This window comes from Gigantopelta aegis, unplaced genomic scaffold (assembly GCF_016097555.1).
Source record: "Gigantopelta aegis isolate Gae_Host unplaced genomic scaffold, Gae_host_genome scaffold1922, whole genome shotgun sequence".
NCBI lineage: Eukaryota > Metazoa > Mollusca > Gastropoda > Neomphalida > Peltospiridae > Gigantopelta > Gigantopelta aegis.
In genome coordinates, this window is record NW_024537372.1 from 1 (window position 1) to 14,278 (window position 14,278).

Here is a 14,278-nt window from a genome sequence, read left to right on the forward strand (position 1 = left end):
ATTTTTGTTACAAAATACACATTTCGAAAAAGTGTATACCAAAAATCACATTACACTTTCGAAGTACATCCATTGTAGGTGTCCAGATATAACTATTTGAAGGAAAAAGGTAAAGTTTAATGCAGTGAGGTCTGGAAACAAATCATGTATCAAACACAAAAACATAGGCTTGTAAAAACAAAGATGCCGGTCGTCAGTTGAGTATTTGTTGTTGTATACTGATTAATATAATGCAATACTAACGATTAAGCTATTCAAAACTATAAACTAATTGCATTTTATTCTTCTGTTATATTTCTTAAAACGTACTATATTAGCATTTAACATTAGATAAATTAGCGGAACTTGTCATTATTAATCAACCATTTATGTCGGAGTGATGTCCACCGGTACGGGTGTACACACACATACACCCCCCCCACCCCCCCCCACCCCCCACCCCACCCACCCCAACACACACACAAACACACACACACACACACAGAGACACAAAGAGACACATAAGAGAGAGAGACAGAGAGAGATAAAGAGAGACGAGACGAGAGAGAGAGAGAGAGAGAGAGAGAGAGAGAGAGAGAGAGAGAGAGAGAGAGAGAGAGAGAGAGAGAGGTACACGAACACATGCTCACACATCCACTCACGTTTGTTATAACAACAACGGCCCCCACCCAGACCGAGCAAGGCCACAATACTGTCTTATCTCTCACCAACCAGTAAAACTACTGTTCTGGACAGCCCAGATAGCTGAGGTGTGTGTCCTGGACAGTGTGCTTGAACCTCAGTTGGATATAAGAACAAATCTAGGTACAAATGAAATGAATAAATGAAAGCAATACATGTTTTATTTTGTGGCTAGAAATAATTAAATTATGCGTTATTGTTTGGTGTTGAGTTTTGGTTTTGGTGGACGGGGTGGGGGGGGGGGGGATGGGGGGTGGGGTGGGGGGGGGGGTGAGAGTGTGTGGCATAATCAGTTGGCATTTTGTAAAACATCTTATATTTTGTTGTTGTTTTTGTTTTTAAATATCAATAATTTATTATTTGTCAGTTACGTTTGATCCAATTAAGTAGTTTATTTATTTTGAAATGGTCCAACTGATGCTATTAATCAGGTTAATCCAGTTGGTGTTCAATCACCGGAGTTAAACAACATAGGGCCAGGTTAGTACTTGAATGGGTGACCGCCTGGGAACACTGGGTGCTGGAGACGTTTTATTTTCCTGCTAAAAAAACAACCCCACTAATTTCTTTTTAAATTTTTTTTTGTTGTTGTTTTTTATCTCATAAGATAAGTTTGAATTTCGTAAATATTTTAAATATTCAGAATGTGTTATTTGTCAATTACGTTCCAATTAAGTAATTCATTTATCAGTGAACTAATACAGTTAACCATGTTTCAAAATAGCATTCGTATACATGTACATTTGTAATGTCATATTTGTTCTGTCATTGTTGTCTATGGCTATACCAACTAGAAAACACCGGTCCGACTCGGTTACTGGTGAAGTCAGAGGTTGTGCCCAGAATGGACGTGCCTGAATCTGATGGAATATAGGTACGTTAATACAGTCCACCCACCCTACACCGGATCTCCTCCCTATAGGTAGTACTAAACCAAATAACTTTTGGCTGGGTCAAAGTTGGAGGTGCACCGAACTTTTGATAGAGAAGCTAACACCACAAGTCCCGTGATTGGTTATATAAATGTGAGTGTGTTGGTTGTAAAAATCATTAGTTTTATCTGGGCAAAATATGTCTGCAATTTTATTTCATCTAGTACCACTGTGTCAAGTAGCCTTGTGCTCAGGTCAGGTCAGGTCAGAGAGTTTAACCTGCCTATTCAGAGCAAGCTGTTGTAGCGCACGCCTGTCCTGGGCGCAGGTGTCGGCCTCAGTCGGTTCCTCCGTCCAGGACAGGAATGGGGTGGGGAGGGTGGGGGAGGCGCCTGCACTATCAGGTGCAAAGCCTTGTGCTGGAAACATGTATGGGGTACCTGTTAAAAAGAAAAAGAAGTAACATTTTGTGCGGAACTAGGGTAGTCACAGACGCTACCCGTTATCTCTAAAATGAGCAGCTTCACTCGTAATCTTTTCTGATTTACTTTAAGGGTGAGGGGTGGTAGCCACATGTTACTATTGTCGTCTATGGAATTTTATTTGGCAATATACACCCATCAGCGCATTTTAGCAACGTATGGTCCGCTTATTACTCCGATGGGTGACGGCCTGGCCAAACCGGGTACCGTAGACATACAAAAACAGTTCTTTAGCATATTAATGTCTATTTATCAATTTTGTAAGTTTTCTGTACGACATTAAAATGTTGAACTGTTTAGCGTTGGTCTTTTGTTAATTATATTTATTTTATGACAATGCGTCATTACAAAATTATTATATATTTATGAAGATGACGTAATCATAAAAAGCATATTATTATCATCCAAGTGCAAAAGTTAAACTTTTTTTGTTTAACGACACCACTAGAGCACATTGATTTATTAATCATCGGCTATTGGATGTGAAACGTTTTGGTAATTCTGACATATAGTCTTAAGAGAGGAAACCCGCTACATCTTTTCATTAGCAGCAAGGGATCACTTACATTAACCATCCTAGAGGCCTTTGATACACGTCATGGTGCACTGGCTAGAACGAGAAATAGCCCAATGGGTCCACAGATGAGGATCGATCCTAGACCGACCGCGCATCAAGCTAGCGTTTTACCACTGGGCTACGTCTGCCCCATCTAAGTGCTATACACGAGACAATGGGCCAATTATAACTACAGCAATTGAGTACATAACACTTTCGTGTGATGTGGGTGGCCCTGATAAGGGCCTTTAAGGAGTGGGGTCCTCTCGTGACTGCAGTTTAGGCTTTCTTTGCCTTGACGACTTTCTTTTTGGGCGTTTTGACCTTTTTTGGCTTTGCTGCCACCTTTGCTTTCTTGGGCGTCTTTGCTTTCACACTTTGGTTTTGCGGTCTTCTTAGGGGACTTGGTTTTCTTAGCTGCAGGCTTAGCTTTCTTGTCTCCTGCCGACTTCTTGGTTGCCTTCTTGATGGGAGTTTTAACCTTCTTTGGCTTCTCAACAGCAGTCTTCTTGGCAGCAGGTTTCTTTTCTGCTTTCTTCTCGCCGAGACGAAATGAACCTGCAGCACCTGTGCCTTTAGCCTGTTTCAGTATTCCACTCTGAACACCATTCTTCAAAGCAGTCTTGAGACGGGCATTGATTGCCTTCGGGTTGTCTCCAACTTTGTAGTTGGCCATGACGTACTTGAGAAGTGCCTGTCTGGACGAGCCACCCCTCTCCTTCAGTGCGGTGACTGCATCTTTCACCATACTAGAATACGATGGGTGATCCGCTGGCTTCTTAGGCTTGGATACTTTCTTTTTTGGTGTTTTAACTTGAGTAGACTCCGTCATTTTTACCTTCAGTGATGCTATATTTCTCCTAATTCGATCAACGACTTACTCCTAACAGTATCAATCCGATTGTGTCCCCAGCCTCAGATCCCGCCACGCTCTCAAAATCGCGCGGACGTCGTCGAACTCGTCGTTTTCGGCTCAGCTGATCAGCCGCCATGGCTGGAAAACAACCGTTTGCTAGTGTGCATTGAATATTGTAAACCATATTTATTTCAATAAAATTGATTAATTAGAAACTTAATTTTGCTACCACCTTTTAGGAGACATAATGTACTATCTAACTTTCGAAAACAGAAATCGTGTGCGGTCTTTAAAGACTGAAAATCTAGTGATAAAGCGCAATAAAATGGCCAAACAAGTTAAAACTTTTGTCATTTTTGTTACAAAATACACATTTCGAAAAAGTGTATACCAAAAATCACATTACACTTTCGAAGTACATCCATTGTAGGTGTCCAGATATAACTATTTGAAGGAAAAAGGTAAAGTTTAATGCAGTGAGGTCTGGAAACAAATCATGTATCAAACACAAAAACATAGGCTTGTAAAAACAAAGATGCCGGTCGTCAGTTGAGTATTTGTTGTTGTATACTGATTAATATAATGCAATACTAACGATTAAGCTATTCAAAACTATAAACTAATTGCATTTTATTCTTCTGTTATATTTCTTAAAACGTACTATATTAGCATTTAACATTAGATAAATTAGCGGAACTTGTCATTATTAATCAACCATTTATGTCGGAGTGATGTCCACCGGTACGGGTGTACACACACATACACCCCCCCCCCCCCCACCCCCCCCCCACCCCACCCACACCCCACACACACACACACACACACACACACATACAAAAGACACACATACAGAGAGAGACAGAGAGAGATAAAGAGAGGACGAGAGAGAGAGAGAGAGAGAGAGAGAGAGAGAGAGAGAGAGAGAGAGAGAGAGAGAGAGAGAGAGAGGTACACGAACACATGCTCACACATCCACTCACGTTTGTTATAACAACAACGGCCCCCACCCAGACCGAGCAAGGCCACAATACTGTCTTATCTCTCACCAACCAGTAAACTACTGTTCTGGACAGCCCAGATAGCTGAGGTGTGTGTCCTGGACAGTGTGCTTGAACCTCAGTTGGATATAAGAACAAATCTAGGTACAAATGAAATGAATAAATGAAAGCAATACATGTTTTATTTTGTGGCTAGAAATAATTAAATTATGCGTTATTGTTTGGTGTTGAGTTTTGGTTTTGGTGGACGGGGTGGGGGGGGGGGATGGGGGGGGGGGGGGGGTGGGGTGAGAGTGTGTGGCATAATCAGTTGGCATTTTGTAAAACATCTTATATTTTGTTGTTGTTTTTGTTTTTAAATATCAATAATTTATTATTTGTCAGTTACGTTTGATCCAATTAAGTAGTTTATTTATTTTGAAATGGTCCAACTGATGCTATTAATCAGGTTAATCCAGTTGGTGTTCAATCACCGGAGTTAAACAACATAGGGCCAGGTTAGTACTTGAATGGGTGACCGCCTGGGAACACTTGGGTGCTGGAGACGTTTTATTTTCCTGCTAAAAAAAAACAACCCCACTAATTTCTTTTTAAATTTTTTTTGTTGTTGTTTTTTATCTCATAAGATAAGTTTGAATTTCGTAAATATTTTAAATATTCAGAATGTGTTATTTGTCAATTACGTTCCAATTAAGTAATTCATTTATCAGTGAACTAATACAGTTAACCATGTTTCAAAATAGCATTCGTATACATGTACATTTGTAATGTCATATTTGTTCTGTCATTGTTGTCTATGGCTATACCAACTAGAAAACACCGGTCCGACTCGGTTACTGGTGAAGTCAGAGGTTGTGCCCAGAATGGACGTGCCTGAATCTGATGGAATATAGGTACGTTAATACAGTCCACCCACCCTACACCGGATCTCCTCCCTATAGGTAGTACTAAACCAAATAACTTTTGGCTGGGTCAAAGTTGGAGGTGCACCGAACTTTTGATAGAGAAGCTAACACCACAAGTCCCGTGATTGGTTATATAAATGTGAGTGTGTTGGTTGTAAAAATCATTAGTTTTATCTGGGCAAAATATGTCTGCAATTTTATTTCATCTAGTACCACTGTGTCAAGTAGCCTTGTGCTCAGGTCAGGTCAGGTCAGAGAGTTTAACCTGCCTATTCAGAGCAAGCTGTTGTAGCGCACGCCTGTCCTGGGCGCAGGTGTCGGCCTCAGTCGGTTCCTCCGTCCAGGACAGGAATGGGGGGGGGGGGGGGGGGGGAGGCGCCTGCACTATCAGGTGCAAAGCCTTGTGCTGGAAACATGTATGGGGTACCTGTTAAAAAGAAAAAGAAGTAACATTTTGTGCGGAACTAGGGTAGTCACAGACGCTACCCGTTATCTCTAAAATGAGCAGCTTCACTCGTAATCTTTTCTGATTTACTTTAAGGGTGAGGGGTGGTAGCCACATGTTACTATTGTCGTCTATGGAATTTTATTTGGCAATATACACCCATCAGCGCATTTTAGCAACGTATGGTCCGCTTATTACTCCGATGGGTGACGGCCTGGCCAAACCGGGTACCGTAGGGAATACGGGAAAACAAACTATTTTACGCAGTTAAATCCAACATGGTTCAGGCATCAATTTTGTAGACTAGCATTTTGACATACGCCAGTTAAAATAGCTGAAATGGACCATTAGCGTTGGTTTTTGTTGAAGTAGTATTTATTTTATTTTAAAATGCGTCATTACAAAATTAGGTATATTTAACAAAATAGACTTAAATCATGAAAAAGCATCGAGTGGGACCGAGGAATCGAAGTTCAGCTCTTTTCAGTTTTTTACTAAGTCTATGGTGTACATTGATTTTATGAATCATCCATACTATTTTATCCGCGAAACGTTTGGTACTAATTGGCTGACATAAAGTTTGTGGTGACTTTGAGAGGAAACCCGCCCCATCTTTCATTAGCAGTCACTGGCGATCACACTTATAAAAAAAACGTACCATGCCTGAACCTTTGGATACACGTCATGGTGCAACTGGCTAGAACGAGAAATACTTTTGGATTTGGAAACCCACAGATGAGGAATCGTTGATCCTAGACCCACGACCGCGCATCAAGCTAGGTTGTTTTACCACTTTTACTCTGCCCCATCTTTGAATGTCGTACATATTTTAAATATTCAGAATGTGTTATTTGTCAATTCATTCCAATTAAGTTTTTGTGATTTATCAGTGAACTAATTTTAGTTAACCATGTTTCAAAATAGCTCAAAATCACCTTACATTTGTAATGCAAATATTTGTTCTGTCATCGTTGTCTATGGTCTATACCAACTAGAAAAACCGGACCGACTCCCCGATGCTGGTCTTGACTTAGGAGGTTGTGCCCAGAATGGACGTGCAGGGAAATCTGGCCAATCATATAGGTACGTTAATACAGTCCACCCACAAGCCTACACCGTGTCTCCTCCCTATCGGCGCTGTACTAAACCAAATAAATTTTGGCTTTTTCAAAGTTGGAGGTTCACACTTACGACAAGACTTTTGATAGAGAAGCTAACACCACAAGTCCCGTGATTGGTTATATAAATGTGAGTGTGTGTGGTTGTAAAAATCATAGTTTTTGATCTGGAGATTGTCTGGGCAAAATATGTCTGCAATTTATTTCATCTAGTACCACTGTGTCAAGTAGCCTTGTGCTCAGGTCAGGTCAGGTCAGAGAGTTTAACCTGCCTATTCAGAGCAAGCTGTTGTAGCGCACGCCTGTCCTGGGCGCAGGTGTCGGCCTCAGTCGGTTCCTCCGTCCAGGACAGGAATGGGGTGGGGAGGGTGGGGGAGGCGCCTGCACTATCACTATGCAAAGCCTTGTGCTGGAAACATGTATGGGGTACCTGTTAAAAAAGAAAAAGAAGTAACATTTTGTGCGGAACTAGGGTAGTCACAGACGCCCGTACCCGTTATCTCTAAAATGAGCAGCTTCACTCGTAATCTTTTCTGATTTACTTTAAGGGTGAGGGGTGGTAGCCACATGTTACTATTGTCGTCTATGGAATTTTATTTGGCAATATACACCCATCAGCGCATTTTAGCAACGTATGGTCCGCTTATTACTCCGATGGGTGACGGCCTGGCCAAACCGGGTACCGTAGACATACAAAAAACAGTTCTTTAGCATATTAATGTCTATTTATCAATTTTGTAAGTTTTCTGTACGACATTAAAATGTTGAACTGTTTAGCGTTGGTCTTTTGTTAATTATATTTATTTTATGACAATGCGTCATTACAAAATTATTATATATTTATGAAGATGACGTAATCATAAAAAGCATATTATTATCATCCAAGTGCAAAAGTTAAACTTTTTTTGTTTAACGACACCACTAGAGCACATTGATTTATTAATCATCGGCTATTGGATGTGAAACGTTTTGGTAATTCTGACATATAGTCTTAAGAGAGGAAACCCGCTACATCTTTTCATTAGCAGCAAGGGATCACTTACATTAACCATCCTAGAGGCCTTTGATACACGTCATGGTGCACTGGCTAGAACGAGAAATAGCCCAATGGGTCCACAGATGAGGATCGATCCTAGACCGACCGCGCATCAAGCTAGCGTTTTACCACTGGGCTACGTCTGCCCCATCTAAGTGCTATACACGAGACAATGGGCCAATTATAACTACAGCAATTGAGTACATAACACTTTCGTGTGATGTGGGTGGCCCTGATAAGGGCCTTTAAGGAGTGGGGTCCTCTCGTGACTGCAGTTTAGGCTTTCTTTGCCTTGACGACTTTCTTTTTGGGCGTTTTGACCTTTTTTGGCTTTGCTGCCACCTTTGCTTTCTTGGGCGTCTTTGCTTTCTTTGGTTTTGCGGTCTTCTTAGGGGACTTGGTTTTCTTAGCTGCAGGCTTAGCTTTCTTGTCTCCTGCCGACTTCTTGGTTGCCTTCTTGATGGGAGTTTTAACCTTCTTTGGCTTCTCAACAGCAGTCTTCTTGGCAGCAGGTTTCTTTTCTGCTTTCTTCTCGCCGAGACGAAATGAACCTGCAGCACCTGTGCCTTTAGCCTGTTTCAGTATTCCACTCTGAACACCATTCTTCAAAGCAGTCTTGAGACGGGCATTGATTGCCTTCGGGTTGTCTCCAACTTTGTAGTTGGCCATGACGTACTTGAGAAGTGCCTGTCTGGACGAGCCACCCCTCTCCTTCAGTGCGGTGACTGCATCTTTCACCATACTAGAATACGATGGGTGATCCGCTGGCTTCTTAGGCTTGGATACTTTCTTTTTTGGTGTTTTAACTTGAGTAGACTCCGTCATTTTTACCTTCAGTGATGCTATATTTCTCCTAATTCGATCAACGACTTACTCCTAACAGTATCAATCCGATTGTGTCCCCAGCCTCAGATCCCGCCACGCTCTCAAAATCGCGCGGACGTCGTCGAACTCGTCGTTTTCGGCTCAGCTGATCAGCCGCCATGGCTGGAAAACAACCGTTTGCTAGTGTGCATTGAATATTGTAAACCATATTTATTTCAATAAAATTGATTAATTAGAAACTTAATTTTGCTACCACCTTTTAGGAGACATAATGTACTATCTAACTTTCGAAAACAGAAATCGTGTGCGGTCTTTAAAGACTGAAAATCTAGTGATAAAGCGCAATAAAATGGCCAAACAAGTTAAAACTTTTGTCATTTTTGTTACAAAATACACATTTCGAAAAAGTGTATACCAAAAATCACATTACACTTTCGAAGTACATCCATTGTAGGTGTCCAGATATAACTATTTGAAGGAAAAAGGTAAAGTTTAATGCAGTGAGGTCTGGAAACAAATCATGTATCAAACACAAAAACATAGGCTTGTAAAAACAAAGATGCCGGTCGTCAGTTGAGTATTTGTTGTTGTATACTGATTAATATAATGCAATACTAACGATTAAGCTATTCAAAACTATAAACTAATTGCATTTTATTCTTCTGTTATATTTCTTAAAACGTACTATATTAGCATTTAACATTAGATAAATTAGCGGAACTTGTCATTATTAATCAACCATTTATGTCGGAGTGATGTCCACCGGTACGGGTGTACACACACATACACCCCCCCCCCCCCCCCCCCCCCCCCCCCCCCCCCCCCCCCCCCACACACACACACACACACACACACACACACACAAAAATACACATACAGAGAGAGACAGAGAGAGATAAAGAGAGGACGAGAGAGAGAGAGAGAGAGAGAGAGAGAGAGAGAGAGAGAGAGAGAGAGAGAGAGAGTACACGAACACATGCTCACACATCCACTCACGTTTGTTATAACAACAACGGCCCCCACCCAGACCGAGCAAGGCCACAATACTGTCTTATCTCTCACCAACCAGTAAACTACTGTTCTGGACAGCCCAGATAGCTGAGGTGTGTGTCCTGGACAGTGTGCTTGAACCTCAGTTGGATATAAGAACAAATCTAGGTACAAATGAAATGAATAAATGAAAGCAATACATGTTTTATTTTGTGGCTAGAAATAATTAAATTATGCGTTATTGTTTGGTGTTGAGTTTTGGTTTTGGTGGACGGGGTGGGGGGGGGGGGGATGGGGGGGGGGGGGGGGGGGGGTGAGAGTGTGTGGCATAATCAGTTGGCATTTTGTAAAACATCTTATATTTTGTTGTTGTTTTTGTTTTTAAATATCAATAATTTATTATTTGTCAGTTACGTTTGATCCAATTAAGTAGTTTATTTATTTTGAAATGGTCCAACTGATGCTATTAATCAGGTTAATCCAGTTGGTGTTCAATCACCGGAGTTAAACAACATAGGGCCAGGTTAGTACTTGAATGGGTGACCGCCTGGGAACACTGGGTGCTGGAGACGTTTTATTTTCCTGCTAAAAAAACAACCCCACTAATTTCTTTTTAATTTTTTTTTGTTGTTGTTTTTTATCTCATAAGATAAGTTTGAATTTCGTAAATATTTTAAATATTCAGAATGTGTTATTTGTCAATTACGTTCCAATTAAGTAATTCATTTATCAGTGAACTAATACAGTTAACCATGTTTCAAAATAGCATTCGTATACATGTACATTTGTAATGTCATATTTGTTCTGTCATTGTTGTCTATGGCTATACCAACTAGAACACCGGTCCGACTCGGTTACTGGTGAAGTCAGAGGTTGTGCCCAGAATGGACGTGCCTGAATCTGATGGAATATAGGTACGTTAATACAGTCCACCCACCCTACACCGGATCTCCTCCCTATAGGTAGTACTAAACCAAATAACTTTTGGCTGGGTCAAAGTTGGAGGTGCACCGAACTTTTGATAGAGAAGCTAACACCACAAGTCCCGTGATTGGTTATATAAATGTGAGTGTGTTGGTTGTAAAAATCATTAGTTTTATCTGGGCAAAATATGTCTGCAATTTTATTTCATCTAGTACCACTGTGTCAAGTAGCCTTGTGCTCAGGTCAGGTCAGGTCAGAGAGTTTAACCTGCCTATTCAGAGCAAGCTGTTGTAGCGCACGCCTGTCCTGGGCGCAGGTGTCGGCCTCAGTCGGTTCCTCCGTCCAGGACAGGAATGGGGTGGGGAGGGTGGGGGAGGCGCCTGCACTATCAGGTGCAAAGCCTTGTGCTGGAAACATGTATGGGGTACCTGTTAAAAAGAAAAAGAAGTAACATTTTGTGCGGAACTAGGGTAGTCACAGACGCTACCCGTTATCTCTAAAATGAGCAGCTTCACTCGTAATCTTTTCTGATTTACTTTAAGGGTGAGGGGTGGTAGCCACATGTTACTATTGTCGTCTATTGATCCATCACTATCGTTTAAGGCACATATAAAAGAAGTAATAAAAAACTGTAGTAATTATATTAATCTACTTAGAGTTATAGCGGCAACTAATTGGGGGGCTGACAGACATACTCTTTTAATGATTTTTGAAGCCTTTATCGTCTCCAGGTTGCAATATGGTGCCCAAGCCTTCTGCTGTGCATCACCAACCCAGTTGAATAAGCTAGAGTCAATGTATAACAAAGGGCTTAGGATTATTACTAAAATTTCCCCGGGCACACCAAATGACAGTCTGCGTGTGGAGCTAAATATTCTTCCTCTTAGTGTTAGGCGCACCCAGCTTTGTCTTAAACATTGGTATAAAGCTAAATATTTAGTACCACTAAATCCTGTAGCAATTATGGTACCGAATAATGATGATTATCTACATATAGATATTAACTCCGCAGTAAATTTTAATAACAGAATGGCATCTAATTTAGAACTCTTGGATTATAAGCTGGAAAAATACCTGCCCCCCTTGGTGCCACCCTGGTTAATCAAACCGCCGAGTGTCCCGTTACTATTAAGAAAGGAAATTTTAAAAACAGATAATGAATTATTTAAAAATATAATATTTAGAGCAGCTTTAAATGATTATTATCCTGAGCATATTCATATATACACAGATGGCTCCAAGGACCCACTTTCTGGCAGGGCAGGCATGGCCTTTTGTGTTAAGCCCGGCTTGCCTAATACCTCTAGCTCCCACTACGCCAGAGTGACGGACCACGTTTCTGTATTTACCACCGAACTGATGGCCATTTACTCTGCGCTCAAGTGGATTCTTACTAATGCTACTAATTACCCGTCCCCACAAAACTTTCTTATACTTTCTGACTCCTTGAGCTCTCCAGAATCTTAAATTCAAGAGTTCACACTTAATTAAGCAAATTATAAATATGATTAATTACAACAATAGTAAAGGGCTGTTTATAATTTTGGAATGGGTCCCTGCTCATGTCGGCATCTCTGGCAATGAAAACGCAGACCTACTAGCAAAAAAAGCTGTAGGTATGGACAAAATTGAAATTAATATTAACTTAAATGAAACTATGGCCATAGCCCATAAAAATTTTCTCAAGTTTTGGCAAACCGAATGGAATAATAAAACTAGGCTATGGCATTATTTAATTAAACCCAAAGTTAATTCGAAAAGATATATTTATTCTAATGCTAAAGCCGAAAATATTATTACTAAACTGCGCCTTGGTGTTGTTTTCGGTCTGAACGATACTCAATATTTATTAAAAAAAAGTAATACAGCGCTCTGTACTAAGTGTAAAAAGCTAGATAATGTAAGACATTATATTTTTTATTGTAATAAATATACTGATGAAAGAATTATTTTTAAAACAATAATGGATAAACTTAAAATTAAATTTAATCCTGTTAAAATATTTAACCCGCCTCCCGCTCTTAAACGGGAGGTGGAACGGGCTATTTTAACCTACGTAAATGATACAAAAATAAGAATATAATAAGTAGCTGGCACATAATAAATTGTAAATTATATAAATAGGTAAGAGCGGTCCGAGGACTATATCGACGCACTCGATCATGGGCCTGCTAAGTCTAGCATTCACCTTGCAGTGGCGTGTGGGTGGCTGGTGGCGAACTTTGTCCAGGGTGGTATGGTTTGGACTTTACCCTCCCGTGGACAGACCGAATAACCTTATTTTTTTTTTTTTTTTAAAAGAAAAAATTTCTTTTTTTAACTCCTCTTTCTTTTTTTTTTCTTTTTTTTAAATTGCTAAATTAATCTTTTAATTAATTATGTTGATTAACTTTTCCTTTTTTAATCCATTTTAGAATCACCGAACAGCCTACGCACATTGTTTCATCATTCACATTTGGGCGATTGACTGGATAGTTGTAACATCCACATTCCTCTCTTTCTTTTTTTTCCAGAGGAGGAATCGAAATCCAGCCAATCGCAGCCTCTTATTTTGCCTGCTGTTTCTTAACACTGGCTTTCTTTCTTAATCTCAACCGGCTCTGGCTAGGGATCGAGATTCAGCCAATCGCAACGCACCATTTCAAGCTGAGTGTCGCATATCGATTCGGCTCACTTCTAACACACACTGTGTTTTCCTTCTTCTGTCTTAAGTGAATACTGCCGCTCACGAGTGTTTCCGAGGTGCCAATCGGTGATATCCGGAGAGCCGGGCCTTGCCGTGGGATGGGATGGGAACTATTTTCACGTGCCCCTATCCGACATGGTTCAGGCACGTCCACCATGGATCCGCGTTCTGGCTTCGTCAGCCCACGGTTCCATGGCGGAGGGGGGGAGGAGGGGGTGTTTATATGATGGGGACATACAATATTTGGTAGGACCATTAGCTATAAAATTCTATTACTAGGGACAACTGTATTTACCTTTACTTATATATATCAGAATGATATATTATTTATATTTCTTTCTTTTTTATTTTTTTTGGAAAACACCATAAATTTTGTAAGCAGGCTATATCATTTAATAGTTTTTATTTAGTTGGTGTTATTTTTGAACGGGCTGTTCCAATATTATTATTAACATAATCATAAATTAAAAAAATTATATATTTAATTACCCTAACTTTATAGCCCTAGAGAAGGAGGTTGGCATAGGCGGGCGGGGCATCGCGTCCAATCCAGTCAGCGCGCAACCCCAGGGTAGGCCAGAAGCCGGCCGGATTTCCACGGGAAGGCGCGCCGGGGGGGGGAGGCCTCCTACCAGGCATTCTAATGGTCGAAACCGCATACGCCCTACCGCACCCAAAATAGCACCCTACCACGGCGTCCCCCCCCCATCCCGCCTAACCCAAAGTTATCCATACAGCAATCTGGTCTAAATTAGGATGTTAATATGAGGGTGGGAAAGGAGGGAATGATGAGGGTAGGAATGATATGTGGTGAAAAACCCGCCAATCACGTCCGGACCGCCGAGGTGGAAACGTATCTCCGATCAGTTATTCAAGTTGTTGGCTCCGAGGTGTCCAAAGGATC

General features: G+C 40.8%; 1 protein-coding gene and 1 pseudogene across 1 annotated transcript; both read right to left on the reverse strand.

The window, feature by feature from the left end:
• Positions 1 to 2,870: 2,870 nt before the first annotated feature.
• Positions 2,871 to 3,491, reverse strand: LOC121367214 (annotated as a pseudogene).
• Positions 3,492 to 8,209: 4,718 nt separating this feature from the next.
• Positions 8,210 to 8,842, reverse strand: LOC121367213 (histone H1-delta-like). The gene has a single exon (XM_041491319.1). It carries the CDS (start codon positions 8,772 to 8,774, stop codon positions 8,226 to 8,228), a length of 549 nt encoding a protein of 182 aa, XP_041347253.1. The 5' UTR covers positions 8,775 to 8,842; the 3' UTR covers positions 8,210 to 8,225.
• Between the last annotated feature and the right edge of the window lie 5,436 nt (positions 8,843 to 14,278).